The 20,817-nt window shown below is 37.8% G+C and overlaps 1 protein-coding gene across 1 annotated transcript; it reads left to right on the top strand.

Annotated features, from left to right (window-relative positions):
- The first annotated feature begins 2,505 nt into the window (after positions 1–2,505).
- On the top strand, positions 2,506–19,559 carry LOC128867490 (slit homolog 1 protein). The gene is made up of 9 exons (XM_054108744.1): positions 2,506–2,597; positions 3,447–3,651; positions 8,956–9,485; positions 9,547–9,769; positions 13,578–13,714; positions 13,775–13,927; positions 15,199–15,379; positions 15,448–15,587; positions 17,761–19,559. Exons 3-9 carry the CDS (start codon positions 9,086–9,088, stop codon positions 18,039–18,041), a joined length of 1,515 nt encoding a protein of 504 aa, XP_053964719.1. The 5' UTR covers positions 2,506–2,597; positions 3,447–3,651; positions 8,956–9,085; the 3' UTR covers positions 18,042–19,559.
- The last annotated feature ends 1,258 nt before the right edge of the window (positions 19,560–20,817 follow it).

Below are 20,817 nucleotides of genomic sequence, written 5' to 3'. Positions count from 1 at the left end.
TAAGTATTTTTAAGGCCGAAATCGATTTTGTTTTTTGAGAAACCGCTATTTTGCCAAAAAATTTATTGTATTTCTCTTATTTCTTCGATTAACTACTAGATTTATCATTACTTTAACGAAATCTGTTTGGTTTTTTAACTTCAGAGGGTCCAGTTCAGAAATATAGTGGTCAGCGCAAAATGTCTTTTTCGAGAGCAGCTCCCGGAGATCAGCTGTAGCCCCTTTCCAAATAAATATTTTTACTAATACTAAGTCTTAAAATACAGTTAAAAGATAACGTAATATGTGTAAAAAATTTTAGATCAATAAGTTTAAAAGTTTTCTCAAAAAAATTTCTAGAAAATTCGCTTTTTTCGGCCTTATAAACTGTATAGGAGGGGTGCCTTTTATATGTCGGGATAAGAGAACAAAAACAAATTTTAATCATCGAAAATCACTTTATTGTTTTTCAAAATATTCTCCATGAAGATCTATACACTTTTGCATGCGTTTGAACCAATTGTCGAAGCACTTTTGCCACTCTGAATGAGGTACCTCCAAAACATGGATTCTGAATGCCGCAACCGCTTCTTCAGGTGTCGAAAAACGTTGACCTCTCAGTTTGTTTTTTACGTACGGGAATATAAAGAAGTCATTCGGTGCCAAGTCAGGACTATATGGCGGATGACCCATTAATTCGATGTTTTGGGTGCTCAAAAATGCAGTTGTTTGAGCCGATGTGTGGCGATTGATTTTCCTAATTTCTTGGAAGACAACTGGCAAACAAATGGTTGGTGTACCACTCAGAATTTACTGTTCTGCGTTGTTCTAGTGGTACGGTTGCGACATGTCCAGTTTTTTCGAAAAAACAGGCGACCATTTGCTTGGAAGTGCTTCGTGCGCGAACAATTTTGTTGGATTTGGCTCATCTTGAAACACCCATACAGTCGACTGCTCATACGCGTAAATCCATGATTCATCATCTGTCACGATGTGATAGACGTGCTTCGAAGCCCCGCGATCGTATTTTTTGAGCATTTCCTTCGATCAATCGACACGAGCCTTTTTTTGAGCGATTGACAAATTGTGTGGGATCCAACGCGAACAAATTTTTTTGACAGTCAAATGTTTATGCAATATTGAATGTATGCTGGTCCCACTAATGCTTAAGATTGTTTCAATCTCACGATAGGTCACATGACGATCTTGCAATATCAGTTCGCGCACAGCATCAATGGTTTTCGGAACAACTGATTTTGGACGACCTTCACGAAATTCGTCTTGGAGTGAACTACGACCACGATTGAATTCACCATACCATCAATAAACACTGGTCCTTGATGGAGCTTCATCGCCAAAAAATGAATTAAGTTCATCCATGCAATGTTGCTGAGTTAATCCACGTCGAAAGTTGTAAAAAATAATCGCGCGAAAATGTTCACGATCTAATTCCATTTTTGGACCGAGATGAATCTTTTAAGTTACTGTAAACAACAAAAATAGCGCTGGTATTTCATAACCCCTAATGCAAGACGGCATACTGCAATGGTGACACAACAAAAACTGAATGCGTTAGGATGAGAAGTCCTTAGTCACCCACCGTATTCACCTGATATGTTGTTGTTGTAGCAGCATAAACATTCCCCATGCTTGTACGAGGAATGCTTCAGTCCTTGGCCGGATGTAAATCCGGGTCGTTCCGGATACGTAGAACCGACTGTCGTGGGACACCTGACATTGCACCAGCTGATTATTACTTGTTCAGATCACTGCAAAATTATCTAACGGGGAAAAAATTCAAATCTTTTGAAAGTTGCTGACTATTTTAAGGGGACAGATACCTGTAAAATTCCAACAAAAAAAAGTTTGGTTTTTTGTATACAGGTCACTGATGCCGATTGAGAAGCCCCCCTGCGACCATCCTGGAAGAATTGAGTGTACATCTGCCATTTTAAATGATTAAAATAAAAACAAAATGTATATTATTTTAATGTATCTATAAATAAACTGTATGCCAATTTTGAAAAAAATATCTTGACTTCTTCATTTTAAATAATTTTAATGAAAATCAGGGGAAATATGACCGTTTACAGGTATCTGACCCCTTAACTCCAAGGACAAGAACTTCTACAAAACAGGCATCCACAGCTTCCCTGAAAGATGGCACCAAGTTGTAGGAAATAACGGATCAATAGCAAATAATTGTTTAATATAATTTGATACATGAATTCAAATATTTTCTTTAAAATACGACAGAACTTTTTCTCCAACCGAATAACAAACAATTCACAATTTTTGTGATTTTGCCTGAGAAAATTGCATTTATTATGTTTTTAATTTAATGAGATTTTACGCAAATTCATTTACTGTCTCATTTGTCGTTATGTCGAGTGGTGAATTACTGGGGTGCTGCCACAACGCATCTTGCCGAACAAGCCCCATTCGATTCGATTCCGAATACGATGTACTCGTAGTAGAAATGGTTTCTCATTTAAATCTTTTCAGTCTCTGATTGGCGGTGTTACAGTGAAAACGCGCGCGGGATTTTCCGTCAGTTCGTTAAGCGTAGAGCGAGCGCAGCAAATCGCAGTGACTTTTATTGGAACGTTGTGGCAGACGTAATGAAAATTAAATTATATAAAAGTTTTGCAGATGAATGCCTTTAAAGGTGTAAAGAGGTCGAAAGAGAAAATTACCAAAATTGCACAAATTCTTAGCTGAAAGTCGCCAATAAAATTTAGGAATAAAGTTGAAATCAACTTGATAAATGTACAGTTATATATAAATACCGTTTCTGCAATTAATTCAGGCCTCTTATTAAATGTGAGGCTAACTTGGCAAAAGGCGAATGTCTTTAGAAGCGCCTAAAAGAAGCAACAATTAATTTCACTTTTCACAAATGTATTGCCGTGTATACGTATGCGTGTGTGTGTATATAACAGAAGATGGGTTGTAATGCAGTAAGTGGGTGGCTGCCAGGAGCTCGTAATTCTTATTAAGGCAGTAAAGAGTAGCTGTGTGTGTGCGTGTGTGTGTGTGTGTGCGGTTCGCCTAGTTTCAGTCTCTGCTGTGTTGTTAGGTTATTGATTTTCTTAAGTCACTGTTATACATACACAAACAAACATTCTGGAGCATGTACATATGCACATACTTACATATGTGTATATGTGTGTGTGCGCATGTATATAAAATGTGTGCCATAAAAAGAGTGTCACAAATGTCAGTAAAAAAAGAATATTGAAAATATGCTAACTGTCATCCTACAAACATTCATAAAAACATATTTAACTGATTTAACCCAGGAGGTTTACGCAATTACGTACCACCAATGTTACACGGTTGCCATTGTTTCTTCCTGCTTTGGTTGAAGTGATTGGAAATATTTTCTACCTTTCATTAACTGCAAGTTGGCATGTGCACATATCCATGTACATATGTTCTAATGTGTGCTTGTGTGTGTGTTGCAGACGGCTAAGTAGTATACATCAATAATTGGAACAAGGAACGCATCCATCTCGCAATAAACAAACCTGCCATTCATGATCCAGAGCTTCGAGTCGTTGTGCACTTTACTCGTATGTATGTATGTAAATGACTCTGTCTTCAATGCAACTGTGCCCACAGGCATGATAAAGTCCGTACTGCTGCTAGGGAGAACGACTCTTAATTTTGGTAAGTGACTTATGAATGCTTGCTATTAATGCTCTTTTAATTTTCTTCGATTGATTAGAATCCTAAAGTATCCCCATTAATTAAACCCTACTAGTATACTTCAATAAACGTTTTATTTAGGATTATTATTGAAATGCGTTACTAAATACAGGGTCCGGCACTCGAAGTGTAGCCAATTACAAAGTCCATAAATTTAGTTTGAAAAATGACTTTTATTCAATTCAAAGTAAAAAATGTGTGAAAATAATGCAAAATTAAGAATCAATTTTATTTTACTCGATATGACTACCTTTTGCCTTGACTATGGCCTTGAGGCGGTCCAGAAACGAATCGCAAGCTGCCCGAATATGACTTGCAGGTATGTTGGCCCACTCCAGGACAATGGCTTCTTTCAGCGCCTCGAGACTGGTGAATCTTTTAGTTCGGACTTTGCTCTCAAAAATGGCCCAAAGAGAATAATCCATCGGATTCGTGTCTGGTGAATTTGAGAGCCATTGCGTGTACGTTATGAAGTTCGGAACGTTGTTTTTTAGCCATTCTTGGCTCACTCGAGCTTTGTGAGAAGGTGCCGAATCCTGTCGAAAGGGCCATGGTCTGCCCCTAAATAGTTTGTCTGCCCGCGGCTTCAAAGCAACTTACTTTCCCGATAATATTTCGCATTTACCTTGACCCCAGCCTCAATGAAAACAGTTGGAGAGCGCCCATCTGCGGTTACAGCGACCCAAACCATTACCTTTGGCGAGTGCTGTCGATGACTCAAATTCTCGTATGAACGGTCGGTCAAATAAACCCTATTGTTTTGGGAGTTAACGAAATGCTCAATTTGAAAATTTTCTCGTCAGAAAACACAATGTTCGGAAATTTACTGCTTTTGGCCAAGCGAAGCAACTCCTTCGCTTTCTCAAGTCTGACTTGTTGCTGCTTTGGTGTGAGATCAATCGCTTTTTGGTGTCTTGTAAGGCTTGACTTTGAGATAATTTTTTAGTATGCAGCGGATGCTACGGTCAGATATTTTCACTTCTTTCGCCATTTGATTGGCACTTGGGCGGGGATTTCGCTCAAGTCGTTTCTTCACTTTTTGAACCATTTGACGTGACGTTGCAGTATTTTGATGATCACCTCCATGACGTTTCGCGATGCTACCAGTATCATTGTAACGAGTAATGGTGCGATAAACAAAAACTTTATTTACTTTAAAGTGCTCGAGCTCACGAACCACCGCTGGTTCTGATTTTCCAGCCAAATATAATGCAATCACACTATTACGTTTGAAAACCATTACTGGTTTTCTCTTTTCGCATTTACTCTCGGCAAAATGTTTCCGCATACTTGTAAACAATCCAGTCCAGAGTCTGTCATTTAGCCAACTAACAGACAGATGACGAGTGTAATATTAATAAAGTCTTTACCGCACAAAAATAATGTTGTAATTGATAGCTGAGCATGTTGTTGTTGTTGAACAGCATAAAATATGCTCGACATTAAAGAAACATGAGAGGTCTAAGTGTGTCATATTGGCAGCCACCAGACCTACCTACCAACCTTAGAAACATCACCAATGCATTTGCGAGTTAACAACAACTTGAAGTGGGCTTAACAAAGCCTTTTCTAAGATCTTGAATGAGGCAGATCAATATATATTGTCCTGAGAAATTTAAAATTTCCCGGATTATTAAAATATTTATAAAAGTTTCGTTCTTCTTCTTGATTGGCGCGATAACCGTTTACTCAATTTTGGCCGAGTTCAACATTTCTTTCTCGTGCTAACCGACGCCAGTTGGAAACATCAACTGAAGCCAAGTCTTCCTCTAGCTGATTTTTCCAACGCAGAGGAGACCTTCCTTTTCCTCTGCTACCACCAGCTGATACTGCATCGAATACTTTCAGAGCCGGAGCGTTTGTATCCATTCGGACGACATGACCCAGCCAACATAGCCACTGGATCCTAATTCGCTACGCTATGTCTATGTCGTCGTAAAGCTCACACAGCTCATCGTTCCATCGCCTACTATACTCGCCGTCGCCTTCTTCCTCTTCCTCTCAAACACTCCAAGCGTCGCTTCATCGGATGTTGTCATCGTCCAACCTTCCGCGCCATAAGTTAGGACGGGCATGATGAGAACCTTATAGGGTGTTAGTTTTGTTCGTCGAGAGGGACTTTACTACTCAATTGCCTACTTAGCCCAAAGTAGCACTTGTTGGCAAGAGAGATTCTCCGTTGGAGAGAGAGATTCTTCGCTGACATTTTTATCGGTGTTAATGCTGGTTCCGAAATAAACGAAGTCTCTTATTGCTTCAAAATTATAACTGTCAACAGTGATGTGGACGCCGACTGTTTGTTTTTGACAGGAGCTTCTTAGTTTGGTCCTCGTTCACCACCAGACCCATTTGCTTTGCTTTATTCAGTTTGGAAAAAGCAATTTGTACGCTCTTATACAAAATTGTGTATGAACGATTAAGTTCTGGGGCTCGCACGATATTTTACAGCAGCAAGTTAAAGAAGTCACACGACTGCGAATCACCCTGTCGAAACTTCGTTTAGTATCAAACGGCATGTAGAGGTGCTTCAAAATTTTTACGGCGCTGCTGTTATTGAGCACCGTCATCTTGCATAGTCGTATTTGTTTTGCGGGATATACCAAATTCAGATATTTTAGCATATAGGCAACTCCTTTTCGTGCTGTCGAATGCAGCTTTGAAGTCGAGAAAAAAGTAGTGTGTGTCGATTCTCCTTTCATAGGTCTTTTCCAAGATTTGACGTATTGTGAATATTTGGTCGATGGTGGACTTTTCAGGTCTAAAGCCACACTAATAAGGTGAAATCAGTTGGTTGATGGTTGGCTTTAGCCTTTCGCACAATACGCTCGCTATGACCTTATAGGCGATAATTGGCACAGACTGCGGGATCACCCTTCTTGTGGTCATGCGACCTTATATGGCATGGGAGCTGATGCACGAAACTTTCCAAATTTTCGAAATTTATATAACAGATATTTCTATTGTATTTCTCGTTTAGTTTGAAAAGTGCTTTATCGCATTCTCCTCTAGTCCTACAAATTTCTGTTTGCAACATTTCTATGGAGATACAAATTTCTGTTCTGTGTTTAACGGGCCGTGCCACCCTAATGTCAACATATTCTATTCATAAACCATGTTTAGGGCTTCCCAATAGGGGCGGTTCGAAAAATAAAAGTATAAAGCAAACGCTGCGTGAGGTATTAACGAAATTATTTCTGAATTTGAAAGAACTGAAATTCGACATCGTTCAAACATTCGTCGGTGCTTTGATGTTACGGTGTTACCTACTCTAGAGTTCTAATTTTCAGTAACTTTTGCATAAATCCGACGATATTTAAGCATTGATATAATATAATATGACTTTGAGGGCATCGGTCGATTGCATTTTATTGACAGAGATTAGCGACTTCAGAAGACCCCGTACGAATAAGTCTAGCGGTGTTAAATTGCACAATCTCGGTGGCGAATTCACGACAGCTCTTCCAAACGTGCATACTTTTTTTTTGTGTGTGAGGTAGGATTCAAAATGCCTTCGCACTTACAGTGACCGTCGTCTACTGTATTGACTGGTGTGGCCACTAAAACAATCTCTCCTTCCTTTTCTGGGGAGACTCCCTTCCCGGAGCTACTTTCTGCATTACATCGGGAGGGTCTATAATGACATCCATAAAGAACCAATTCTATTCACCCTCTGGGTCCACCGTATTTGTAGCCAGCTTTATATCATACGATAGGCTTGTCTTCTTATGTCTCTGTTTGTGAGACTTCGTTTTGTTGCACTATGTCGAGGTCTATTTTTTCCCGTAGTACGTCCTCGATATATCTCTTCCCGCGTTTCAGCTGTCCTCGCGTTCGAGTATTTTGGTGATTAAGTTACTCAGCGCAATGTTGCCAATCTGTTTCCTCATATCATACCTTTCCACGAGCTATCTGTCACAACTAAAAAACGCGTCATCGCTCGGCGCTTTCCAGTATATGCCTTTGGGATCGCTCAACTTGCGCTCTTGCAGTATAGGTATCTCTGGAAGTATTCGTGGCCCGAGAGGTACTGAGTTAAGAAGTAATTCACTTCCCCGAAGTTTCTTTGGATCCATTTGCTTATTGTTGGCATGAGTTTCGCCGTCCATCTGCCACTCGGTTCAGTGTCCCATCGGCTTTGCCACCGCTGCTTGGTTGGCATCTCCATTCCGCGGCGGTAATTGTGGCGTATTTTTTTTTTGGAATACCACGCATACATTCGTTTCATTCGACATGAAGTCCGCAGATGTCTCCCCGCTGATCATATAAATTGAAGCGCCTAAGACAGTGCCGTAGGTTGGAGCAACTCTGAGTGTCGCAGTTCGTTGTACCGTCTCCAGTGCTTTGCGCTTGGTTTTGCTGTCTAGCGCAACTCACCATACCTCGCTGCTGTACAAGAGTACAAGAGTTATTTTGCTCTGTGTTGGTCCACCGATGTTTGTCATTAATCTGCTTAGCATTCCCGTGACATTCGCTGCTTGCCGTAACTGGGACCAGAACGTAAGCTTGCAATCAAGTTGAATGTCTAAGTATTTCAATGCTTTTTGAGTCACTAGGGACGTGCTGCCTAATTGCATGCTGACCTCGAGTGGCATGTGAGCTCTTATCATCAGGATGACTGCGGTCTTATGTTCGGCCATATTTGGGTCCTTAACATATCTTGGTTCAACTTCCGCCTGGCGCCTATATCGTCCGCGTATCCCAAGAGAAATGTGTATTCTTGCATTTCTATGCGCAAGATCTCGTCGTAGTTCAGATTCCAGCAATCGGGGCCGATAATAGATCCTTGAATTGCGCCAAAAGTTACCACTGCATAATAAAATCTAATCGTATGCACGTAATTCGCAACTGCCTGGATGATTTGGCATCAGTGACTGAAGAATGAGAGAACCCTATTAGAGCACCCTATAGAAAAATTATTCATGCAATTCATTTGTGGCATTATTATTAGCTATCCGCTTAGAAAATAGTCGGCACAGAAGAATATTTTTATTGCATTGTACGCTGCTGATAGCACAGGTTACGATATGTGGAATTATTTGATTTAATTTAGTTAAATTCGTGCGGAATGGACTAACGTGAAGATTTAAATTTACAACGTCTGTGTGAAAAATGCACAAATGAGCGAGTGTACTTGCATATGCACACACATACATGCATGCGTATGTGTGCGATTTCGCACTGATTTTGCCGCTGATTGATGCTTTATTCATTCGCCCATGTATTGGTTTGTTTGGTTGATCACATCTCCTCCGTTTAAACTTTTAGGTGTACAATAGAAGTGAATAGATTTGCTGCTGGCTGTTGGTTCGACGGACATCAAATCAGAATCAGAATAGGAGTACGGGTACGTACGAGATCGAGTGGATAGCAAAGTGCTAAACAGTGACAGTGTGAAATGGCAATGAAGACGTCGGGCAAAATGTATTTGGTTAATAGTAGCCTCGTCTATGGCGTGACAATTGTACTCTTGGCGCTTGCTTATGGAGCGCAGCAAGTTGGCGCTCAGAATCCGCCGCAGCAACAGGTGTGTCCGGAGCAAAACGATATCGCGCCCTGCATATGTACCTTGAAGAAAAATGGACTGGATATCTTGTGTGAAACGACAGACTTGGCGCATATAACCAAATCGATGGGCACCCTGAAAGGACAGAGTCCCATCATTTTCTATTTGAAATTACGCCACAACAACCTGCCCAAACTGCAAGGTTTTGTTTTCCTCGCTCTGGACATTCGTCACTTGACAATCCACAACAGTAGTTTGGCAGCCATAGAAGAGAATGCGCTCAGCTCTTTGGGTATGTTGTTGGTTTTTTTTTTTGTTTTTGTACTCAATGCTTAAAATTGTCTATGTTACAGGTAATGGACTTACACAGTTGGATGTGTCGCTTAATCAAATGAAAACGGTGCCATCAGCCGCTTTAAAGCATCTCTTCCATTTGCTGATCCTGAATTTGAATCATAACAAAATTAGCGTCATTCACGATAATGCTTTTGATGGCTTGGATACTTTGGAAATACTTACCTTATACGAGAACAAAATTACTACGATTGATCCGGAGGCGTTTAGAGGAGTCGAGAAGTAAGCTGATTGTAGTTATATCTAAATACATACACTTTATCCTACAAGGGTATAATCGTATAATTTATTCATTCTTCCTGTAGTCGGTTCGTTCATATGCGGCCACACGCTGCAGTGAGATTCTCTAGTTCCTAGTTAGTGTGGCTCTAGTGAGTTTTGAATCATGACTGGCAGGAACATTGATGTAAAATGTTCGGCCGCCGTAGCCGAATGGGGTGGTGACTACCAAACGGGAGTGCATACGTTCGAATCTTCGTGCATGAAACAGCAAAATGTTAGAAGACGTTTTTTCTATTAGTGGTCGCTACTCGGCAAGCAATGGCAAACCTTCGAGTGTATACCTGCCATGAAAAAGCTCCTCACGTTCAGAGCTGGCTTAAAACTGTAGGTCTCTCCATTTGCGGAACAGCATCAAGACGCACGCCACAAATAAGAAGAGGAGCTCGGCCAAACACTAAACAGAAGTGTACGCGCCAATTATATTTTTTTTCATATTTTTTCGAATTTTTTTCGACTTCGTTCTAGCAGATTCGTATTTTACATTGAATTCTAAGAAAAAAAAGTTCACTAGCGCCCCCTAGATCTGCCGCAAGACTTAACGCAACGGGTAAATTTATCTGTAAAATATTCGGGCATAACCCAATAGGTAGGAGGTTATCGCAACAATACGGACTATGTGACTTCAATACAATCAGGTGAAGAGGTTCCGAATAACAATAGAAGAAGAGGGGTGAAAAAGAGGTATGAAACCTATCCCCAATACGCTGAATATATTTATTGATGGCTCGAAAATGATGGACGAAGTAGGTGCAGGGATTTATGGCACAGAGCTAGGCATCAGGCGGCCAATTAAGTTCCCTGATCATTGCAGTATTTTTCAAGCAGAAGTCTTTGCGGTAGGAATGGCTGCAGAAATAGCACTTGCAAGGACATCGAGCAACTCCAACATAAATATATACGTTAACAGTCAAGCGGCAATAAAGGCAATAAACTCATATGAAATTTCATCTAGAAACGTTCTTAGGACCAGCGAAGTAATAGAGAGACTAGCCGCAGATAGACGGTTACACATCTATTGGGTATGCGTACATAAAGGCATTGCAGGAAACAAAATTGTAGATGAGGTGGAATAATCTAGTCAATCTAAAACCGCGAAAATCATGTGTACACAGAATGCAGATAAATACGTCAGATTCGTGCTATCCCTGCCCAGAAAGGAAAGCAGAACTATCGTAGGTATACTGACAGGCCGCTAGCACACGCATACAAGATGGGAATTGCAAACAATGAAAGATGCAGATTCTGCAATGAACTAGAATAGAGGGAAACTCTACAACATCTTCTATGTTCTTGCCCTGCATTAGCTGGAACCCGAATGAAATGTTTAGGAGCTCTACAATATGAAAGATTATAATGACTCTCGGGGTTAGAGCTTCAGAGCTTACTTTGATTCGCAAAAGACGCAGGCTTATTACAAGAACCCTATTACAAGGGTCAAGCTCCATATGGTACCACTAAGGACTAATAGGTCTATGTGATGGCTTTCAGTCAGCCAGATCGACCTAACCTAACCTATATATACATATGCTATCCCAGTACTAACATATTCTTTAGGAACTTTGTAGTGGTCGGAAACAGATTTAAACAATATAGAAATAATCGCACGAAAGCACCTAACAAGACATAGAAAATTACATCCTAGCTCATGTATACAACGAATAACCCTACCCAGAACGGAAGGAGGTAGGGGGATCATAGATATTCACAACTTACACAATAATCAAATAATAGCACTACGCAAATTCTTCCACACACACTCATACAGTTGCACAAAGCAATATCCCTAGCAGACAAAAATTATTCACGACTTAATCTACATAATCTCAAGAAACATTCCCCCTTGTAACATTCGAGGAAAAAAAAGCAATATGGTCGCAGAAACCACTTCATGGAAAACACATTCTTGGTTGAAAAAAGGCGAGTTTTATCCAAAAACAGAAGGGTTCCTAATTGCGATTCAATATAAAGTGATCTTGGCAAAAAACTACCAGAAGCATATTTTAAAAGATACTGGAATTATTGATGACAATTGGAATTATGTCGCTAGTGTCAAATAAGTATAGAAAACATAGACCACATTATTTCTGGATGTCAGATAAAGTGGCGAGGGAATAATAATAACAATAACAATAATAGTCCCATCAACTCAAATCACGGCGATTAAACTCCAAATATAATTAGTACATCACCAATTTACGCTCTCTTTGGCCAATGTTCTGCTCCTATTTGCGATGTGCGTGCCTTACCACAAATGGAGAGACCTGCAGTTTTAAGTCAACTCCGAATGGCAAATGGTTTTTTATGAGGAGATTTTTCATATCAGAAATACAATCGAAGGTTTGCCATTGTTTGCCAAGGCGCGACTGCTATTAGAAAAAAACTGTTTCTATTATTTGGTGCTTCATGACCGGAGATTCTAATCTGAGCACTACCATCACCCAGCCAAATAGCACAAAGTTTCAAACTTTGTAAAGAAAATTTCAAAACTATCAAAATTTTAACAAAACTTTCAACTTTTTAGCCATACTTTTTAGAATTTTTCTGAGTAGGCATTTTTATAATCCATTAAATTTTAGTATTACAAAGTGCAAGTTTCGCGTGAATGTTAAATATCGTTGATTTTTGACAATTTTCAGTTGACGGTGCTAGGCTTTTTCATCCATATAAAAAAATTCGAGCACTTAATATACAATAGTTTGTGTGTTTATAATTTTGCAACGGGATGTACAAGTATATGAGGAGAAATCATAAAACATTTATTATGCTATAGACAACCGCACTAGTGCACCGGGTAGAAAAATTTCCTAAGAGTTCTTTACTGATTAAAAAAAATAAAAAATAAATAATTGGCGCGTACACTTCTGTTAGGTGTTTGGCCGAGCTCCTCCTCCTATTTGTGGTGTGCGTCTTGATGTTGTTCCACAAATGGAGGGACCTACAGTTTCAAGCCGACTCCGAACGGCAGATATTTTTATGAGGAGCTTTTTCATGGCAGAAATACACTCGGAGGTTTGCCATTGCCTGCCGAGGGGCGACCGCTATTAGAAAAATGTTTTTATTAATTTTGCCTTCACCGAGATTCGAACCAACGACCTCTCTGTGAATTCCGAATGGTAATCACGCACCAACCCATTCGGCTACGGCGGCCGCTTTACTGATTATTGCGCAATAAAAACCCCACCTATTTTTTAAGTTTAAATTAATGACATGAATTTAGATTAAAAAAAGTCGCAAAATGTGTCTTCGATAAGACAGTATAGCGCTATAAGATAAGCATAGACCTATAGAATGAAACAGAAAAATGAAAATTAACCAATATAAAAAGAATCAAATTTAAAAGATAAAAACACACAAAATTATCCAAAGAAATATCAAATTATAGATTTGAAATAAAAATAATTCAACTCAATCCAAAAAATATCTATAATAGGAAAATGAGGTGCTACCGCTGTAACGATACAGACAACTGCAGTTCCATGTCGAAATACACTTTAACGTCGGTCTATATAAACTCAAATAGTGATCTCATAGACGGTGGAATACCCTGGCGTTTTGTTGATTTTCATCTCGCCATTTAAATAATAGTAAAAAAAAAACAACAAAAAATGTAGATAAATGCCTATCAGCATATTTTATAATTAGATGCACAAGCTTCCAAGACCCTAGGCTCATAGGGAAATATGTTTTTTTGGCCTTTCAACGCGATATTTTTTCATTTACTTATTTTACATTTATTTTAATTTCTTAGAAAACTTAAACGCTTAAATCTTGGCGGCAACGATCTCACGACAATTCCACAAAAAGCTCTCTCTATACTGGACGCTCTGAAGAAATTGGAAATTCAAGAAAATAAAATCAGCAGCATACACGAGGGCGATTTCGCAGGTGAAAAAACGTTTGATTTTACTATTAAAATATAATAATAATTTATTGGAAAATTTATAGGAATGGAAAGCTTAGACTCATTGATTTTGGCACACAACATGATCACCACCGTTCCTGCCAACGTATTTTCCCAACTTAGTCTTTTGAACTCATTGGAACTGGAAGGAAATAAAATAAGCACAATTGACAAAGACGCTTTCAAGGGATTGGAAGGTAGGCCCATGGCAGCGTTTGCTGTTTTTGAAACTAAATATTTTGCTTAGATTATTCTTATTAATTGATATTTTAATATTACTGTTCTAGCAATTTCGTATATGAAAATATGTACGGGAATTGAGAATTCTAGGTTAGGTCAGGTAAAGGAACTATCTCATTCTTATACCAACTGGTCTTCCTCTGGACTTTATAAATCTAATCAAGGCCATACACATATCAACTTTGTCTTGAGTAATTTGGAGCGTAGATCCCAGCTTAGCTAACTCATCCGCCTTACAGTACCCCTCAATGTTACTGGGGCCGGCACCCAGAGCAGAGTTATAGAGAAAAACGGTGCGAGTATTCCTAATTTCGCATAACACTCTGCCACTGTTTTCGAATAGTGTTCCTATGATCGAGGCGATTTCAGAGCTGCCTGACTATCGGAATATATGTCGATATTTCTGACTGTAATTGCGTCTTATTTAGCGCTAAAAGGCCTTCTTTAATCACCATCACTTCGGCTTGAAATACACTGCAATAATCAGGTAAACGGAAAGGTATGCTCATGCCCATAGTATCCGAATAGACACCGTCTCGTTGATCGTTGAGTTTAGAACCGTCAGTATATATGCATACTGACTCCATTAAATACTAATCCATTTTTCCAGTCTTCTCTAGACGGATATTTTATCTTATAAGGACTGTCAAGGTGTAAATCCACCGAGTCATAAAAGTCGGTGCTAACCGGACTGCAAGGAAATACGTGAATGTCCCTTGTTATTCGTTTTAAGCATAGATGATTTCCTCAATCTTAGGACCGCTTCAACGGCTGATTGTTGATGTTGTTCTCAGAGCCACACTAATACAAAGCTGCTCTTTGAATGCTGTCTAACTGCTTGAACGATTCATTCTTCTCCAGAGCTGATCACCAGACCAGAACTTCGTGGGTCGTGATTGGTCTTAAAATAGCTCTATAAAGCCAGTGAACAGTGAAGCCTACTGTTTTTTTGGAAGAGTAGAACGCTGTAGCAGCCTTCTTTATTCTGTCCTGAACGTTCAGCTTCCAAAAAAGTGTCTTATCTAGGATTAAGCTAACCGACTGATAGAATGTCGGGAGTAGGAAATTAGGAATTTTATAGTTTCTTGCAAAAAATAATAGATGCCTTTTGGTGGCATTAAGGCGTAAACTACATATTTTAACTCAAGTATCTACGACTTTTAGAAGGCTTTAGACTATAGAGAGTATCTGGAAACTGAGAATTCTAATAATCAAAATTTTCTTTCAGAGAATCTTCAATATCTCCGCTTGGGTGACAACAATATTCAATCCATTCCCAGCGAAGCTTTACGTCCACTGCATCGTTTGCGTCATTTAGATTTAAGGAATAACAACATAAGTTTTATACAAGAAGATGCTTTCGCCGGCTATGGAGACTCACTTGCATTCCTCGATTTTCAGAAGAATGAGTATGAGCCCGAACTCATTCACTATTGTAAGCTGTTTTACGAACATCAAATATTCTTATTTTTTCCAGCATAAAAGTTTTGCCGAGTATGATTTTTGAAAATCTCAACTCTCTGGAGACACTTAATATCCAAAACAACAAACTGTCGCGCATTCCGCAAGATATTATGGAGCCAATCACTGACACGTTACGCATTATCGATATAACAGGTAAATTTACAATACGTAGCTAATAATAATAATAATAATCATCATCGGGGTCATTGTTGGCTGGATAACTCTGGTCGGGTCTTCGCTTGCTGCAGCATATGCCTCCAATGGCCTCGGTTTCATGTATGCGTCCTCCATACACGAAATTTCCAAACACCTGCGCCTTCATCTACACGGTCAATCCATCTGAACACTTTGTAAAGAGTGTTTGTTGGGGTGGGTAATCGGTAATCGACCTGCCCATCCCAGTATGTTGACTATTATTGTGGTTATTACAGCCGGTACAGCACGTACGGTTTTTCGAGTTCATGATTGTAGTGCTTTCGCCATTTGCCTTTATCGCATATCGCGCGAAAGTTTTTTCGCAGAACTCTCCCTTCAAAGATCAGCAGCTTCTGCTTAACCGCATCTCTGAGTGACCAGGTTTCGTTACCGTATAGCAAGGTTGGCATAATAATTGAACGGTACAGAGAAATCTTCGTTTTCCTGCCTAGATCCGCTCTTTAGGTGTTTGCACAAAGAGAAATATCAGCGGTTCGCCATAAGGATTCTGTGAGCAATCGCTGCAGAAATTTTGTTGTCATGATCAGTGGTTACTCCTAAGTACTAAAATTCCTTCATTACTTCAAAATTATAATCTCCGATTTTGAGTATTTGACCCACATTGCGTCCAACATAGTCCGAAGAAATTCAACAAAGCGCTTTACCTTTGGCTTCGTTTATTTCTAAGCCCATATTTTTTGTTGTTCTTTCTATACTTTCGAAGGCTTCTTTCAAATTAGGCAGTAATATGTCTTTGCCATCCGCGTAAACCAGCAACTGAACCGATTTCATCAAACAGTTCCCTTTGTGCTCACGCCTGAATGCCTGATAACAAGGGCAATATTAAAGAGAAAACATCAGAGTCCATCCCCTTGCCGGAGTCCGTGCAGGTTTTTAACTCCGAATGGTGCGTGAATCTCTAGACGAGCCGGATCGGTGTTCTTCTTTTCAACCTTAAAAAGGCATGAGAGTAGAAGCCAGTGCATTTGACTGCGATTTCAGTGGATTTCGGTATTTTCTGGTTAAATTTTGTATTTCCTATATATTTAAGTTTCGATGAATTTGGGCATTTGTCATGTACTACGAAGCGTTGAGTAGGGTGCGTAGGGTTTTGGACTGAAAATGCTGCAGGATTTCCAAGTTTGAATTTCTGCTGTGCCCCACAGTGGGATTCCATAAGTGCAGACTTGTTTTATTACAGATTTGTAAAGGATAAGCTTGTTGCGTATTGAGAGGGTGGATTCATGGTTTAATAGCCAATTTTTTTCCTTGTTCACTCCTCTCGGGAGCATAGGGCCTGGATAATACTCTTCCATCGTAAACGGTTCTGTGCTGTTGTCTTTGCACCTCCCATGAGGTGTCGTCATCTGCTAGTTCGCGCAACGTCGACCTTCTTCATGTGTTTTTTCGTCGACCGCGACGTCTTCTCCCTTGAGGGTTCCGGTCCAGAGCCGTTCTCGTGATGCTATCTGGTGGTTTTCTCAAAGTGTGACCTATCCATCGCCACTTTCTGCGTTTTAATTGCCTAAGGATGAGTTCCTCGTTCGGTAATCTCCACAGTGCGTCGTTACTGATGGTATTTGGCCGGAATATTCTACAGATGATGCGAAGGCATTTGTTTGCGACAGCTTGTAGCCTCTGTGTGATGGTGTGAGAGACTAGCTGTGTTTCGCTCCCGTACAACAATACGAACTTCACGCATGAGCCGAATATTCGTAGTTTAGCGCGCCTGGAGATTTGCGAACTCCCCCATACTGTATGCATTCTCCCGAATGCCGGCCAAATGACTGCCTAGATATTTAGCAGCATCATATTGCGGGATTGAGATACGGTGTAAATTGATTTGAGGGCAGGTGGTCGGTGCTCTTTGTGGTAAAGGTTACGTGTTGTGATTTATTTTCGGTCATTTCCAACCGCCAGCCCTGGAGCTAATTGGAGATTTAATTATTATTATTATTATTTGGAGCGTAGAAGAGGCTTCTGCGGGATCCATTTAAGGATCGTTATGGGCCGGTAATTTCACAGTACAACGTGTTACCATTTTCATGTAGAGGGCAAATTATTCCAGTTTTCCACATCTTTGGCATGCGTTCTTCGTTAATAATAATAATGCATTCTCTTTTTTATGTAGATAATCCTTTGATATGTTCGTGCGAGCTTACATGGTTCCCGAAGCTTTTGCAGGATCTAAAGAATCGCGATGACGAAATGGCGCAGAAGAAGAAGCCCACTTGCCACATGCCTATCGAAAATCGACAATACTACGTACAAGCAATGCCATTGGAGAAGATGCACTGTGTGGGCACAAGCGGTGGCGCGTCGATCTACATGAATATGCTGTTGCATGTGCCGCATTTGCGTCTGCTCACCAGCGTGGCGCTTAGCATATTTGCGACAGTGGTTCGATTTTAAAAAGCAACGCAGCAGCACACAAATGAGCAGTTGTTTCAGTACATCCACTGGCTCTGAAATTCATTTGTAAAAAAATGTGTTCAGTTAAAAACGAGCGATATTCTTGGGATTTGGAAAAAATTGATGCGAATATTGAGCAAATCAAATGGGATGGAGAGAAGAAGTGTGTACGCATCACTTCATATTGCAGGCAAAGGCAAGAAGGTGCATACGCACATACAAGCACTGGGATATTTCCCCGTAACGGTACAACTGCTGAAGAGTGTCAGCCATAGATACGCGCGCAATATATAACTGTTTAGAATTTATTGTTCAAAATCCAACACACACACACATACATATCATGAAGAGATGCCATTCTTACGCATATATACATACATATCAATATCTTTATATGGAATAAGTACCTACTAAGTTTTTGTGAACATTTTTAGTAAAGCTAAGAGAATTGTATTGAGAGTATAGAATATATATGGTACATACATACATGCATTCATATATATATACATATATATATATTTATTTATATATTATATATGTATTGTGTATTAAAAGTGTAACTTTTTTTATAATATTTTTTGCTGAAAGTTAGAGTGAAAATCTTTGCAGCTAAACAGCTATGAAACTAATACATGCATACATACATATTTATTGAAATTACCTATATACATACGTCTATATGTACTCCTATTCGAATGTTTACTAGAAAATATTTGCTAAATGTTTGTTGAAATTCTTATTTATCTTATTTTTCATATACAAATACGCATATACATGCATACATATATACATGTATGTAATAGTCTAATGTAAAAGGGAATCTACTAACGAAAATTCAATGTCACCGTTGTGAGCTACAATCATTTTTGGGTTTGTGTATATGTAGATATTCAGATAAAAAAGACAAAAGTATAAAAAAAAAATCTAAAAAATATTCACGGCGTATTAAATTTAGTAACGCTTATTAAAATTTTCCACTTTTAACTCACTGCTTCTTACGAACTAAAACTAAATGTGTACCTACATACATACATACATACGTTTGATAATTGTATAAAAAAAAAAATTATTTCATATCAGACCGATTTATCGCAGTTTTCAAATACACACACACACACTTACAAATGTCACAAGAACTGATTATGGAATAAGTAGTTTGTACTCATTACTCATAAAGTGAGCATAGGATTGAAAAAAATCACGGTTTTGATTGATTAATATAAAAAAAAAAATTGGTGGACAAAGTCATCATTTTCAATTAATATGCCTGCCTAAAACGTTTTTGTTAATTTAAAAACCGAAAAAAAACATTCTTTAGCAAGTGAAGTAGAATTGGGGGAATAGTGAGCTACTGAACGAATAGTTTTCATTGAAAAGCAGTACTAAATTTGCACCAAAAAGTGACTCTAATTCGATCTAATATTTTCCTATTTTCTTATATTTTTTTATTCATTGTTTTTTTTTTTATTTTTGTTATATATTTTTATACAATATTTTTTTTATTTAATTTTTTTTTATTTTTTTGTTAATTTTTTTTCTATTAAATAGAAAAATAGAAAATTTAAAGCATTTAATTTTGTAATTTTTCTTGCTTACGTGTTTCATTCTTGAAATAAAAAATTAATGAAATAAAAAACAAAAAAATTAAATTTTTTTTTTTTTTTCAAGAATAAAATACGTAAGCATATTTATTAAAAAAAAAAAACATTCAAAATCAAGCGAAGTAGAATTGGGTGAATAGTTAGCTACTGAACGAATAGTTTTCACTGAAAATCAGTACTAAATTTGCACCGAAAAGTGACTCTAATTCGATCTAATATTTTCCAATTTTCTAATTTTCTTATATTTTTTATTTACTGTTTTTTTTTGTTACATATTTTTTATTTAGTTTTTTTTTTTTTTTGCTATTTAAAAAAAATTTAATTTTATTGTTTTTTTTTACTTTTTATTTTTTTAACAGTGCGTTTTTATTTAAAGAATAGAGCACGTAAGCATATTGACGTTATTGTTAATTTATTAACAAAAAACATTCCCAAGCAAGCGAAGTAGAATTGGGTGAATAGTTAGCTACTGAACGAATAGTTTTCACTGAAAAGCAGTACTAAATTTGCACCAAAAAGTGACTCTAATACGATCTAATATTTTCCAATTTTTTAATTTTTTATTTATTTATTATTTTTTTTTTTTTGCTAATATATAAAAATATTTTTTTATTTAGTTTTATTTTTTTTTTTTCTATTTAAAAAAATGTAATTTTTATAAATTTTTTTTTGTAACATTTTTTACCAAAAAGTTACTAATTCGATCTAATATTTTACAATTTTTTAATTTTCTTATATTTTTTATTTATTGTTTTTTTTTTGTTTGTTTTGTTACATATTTTTATATATATTTTTTATTTAGTGGCTCTCATTCGATCTAAACTTTCCTTCTTTTTCTTATATATTTTTTTAAATTTATTTTTTATTTATTTTTTTTAATAGTTTTTTATATTTTTCTATTAATTTTTTTTTTATATCTTTTTATATACATACGTATTATTTTTTTAATTTATTAAACATTTTTTTTTTATTAACTCTTTTTTATATTATTTTTTTAATTTTTTTCGTTTTTTTGACTATAACAAAACGCTTTTATTCCAAATCTTAAACACTACTAAATTAAATATCAAATAGTTGTGATGTTTTTTGAGCTATGCACATACGCAGGAGCTTCGCATTCCAAACATAACCAAAACTGATTCCCGCTAAGCTGTACTAAGTCAGTTACCAAACCG

This window comes from Anastrepha ludens, chromosome 6, assembly GCF_028408465.1.
Source record: "Anastrepha ludens isolate Willacy chromosome 6, idAnaLude1.1, whole genome shotgun sequence".
NCBI classification, from domain to species: domain Eukaryota; kingdom Metazoa; phylum Arthropoda; class Insecta; order Diptera; family Tephritidae; genus Anastrepha; species Anastrepha ludens.
This window is presented reverse-complemented; position numbering and strand designations above follow the sequence as displayed.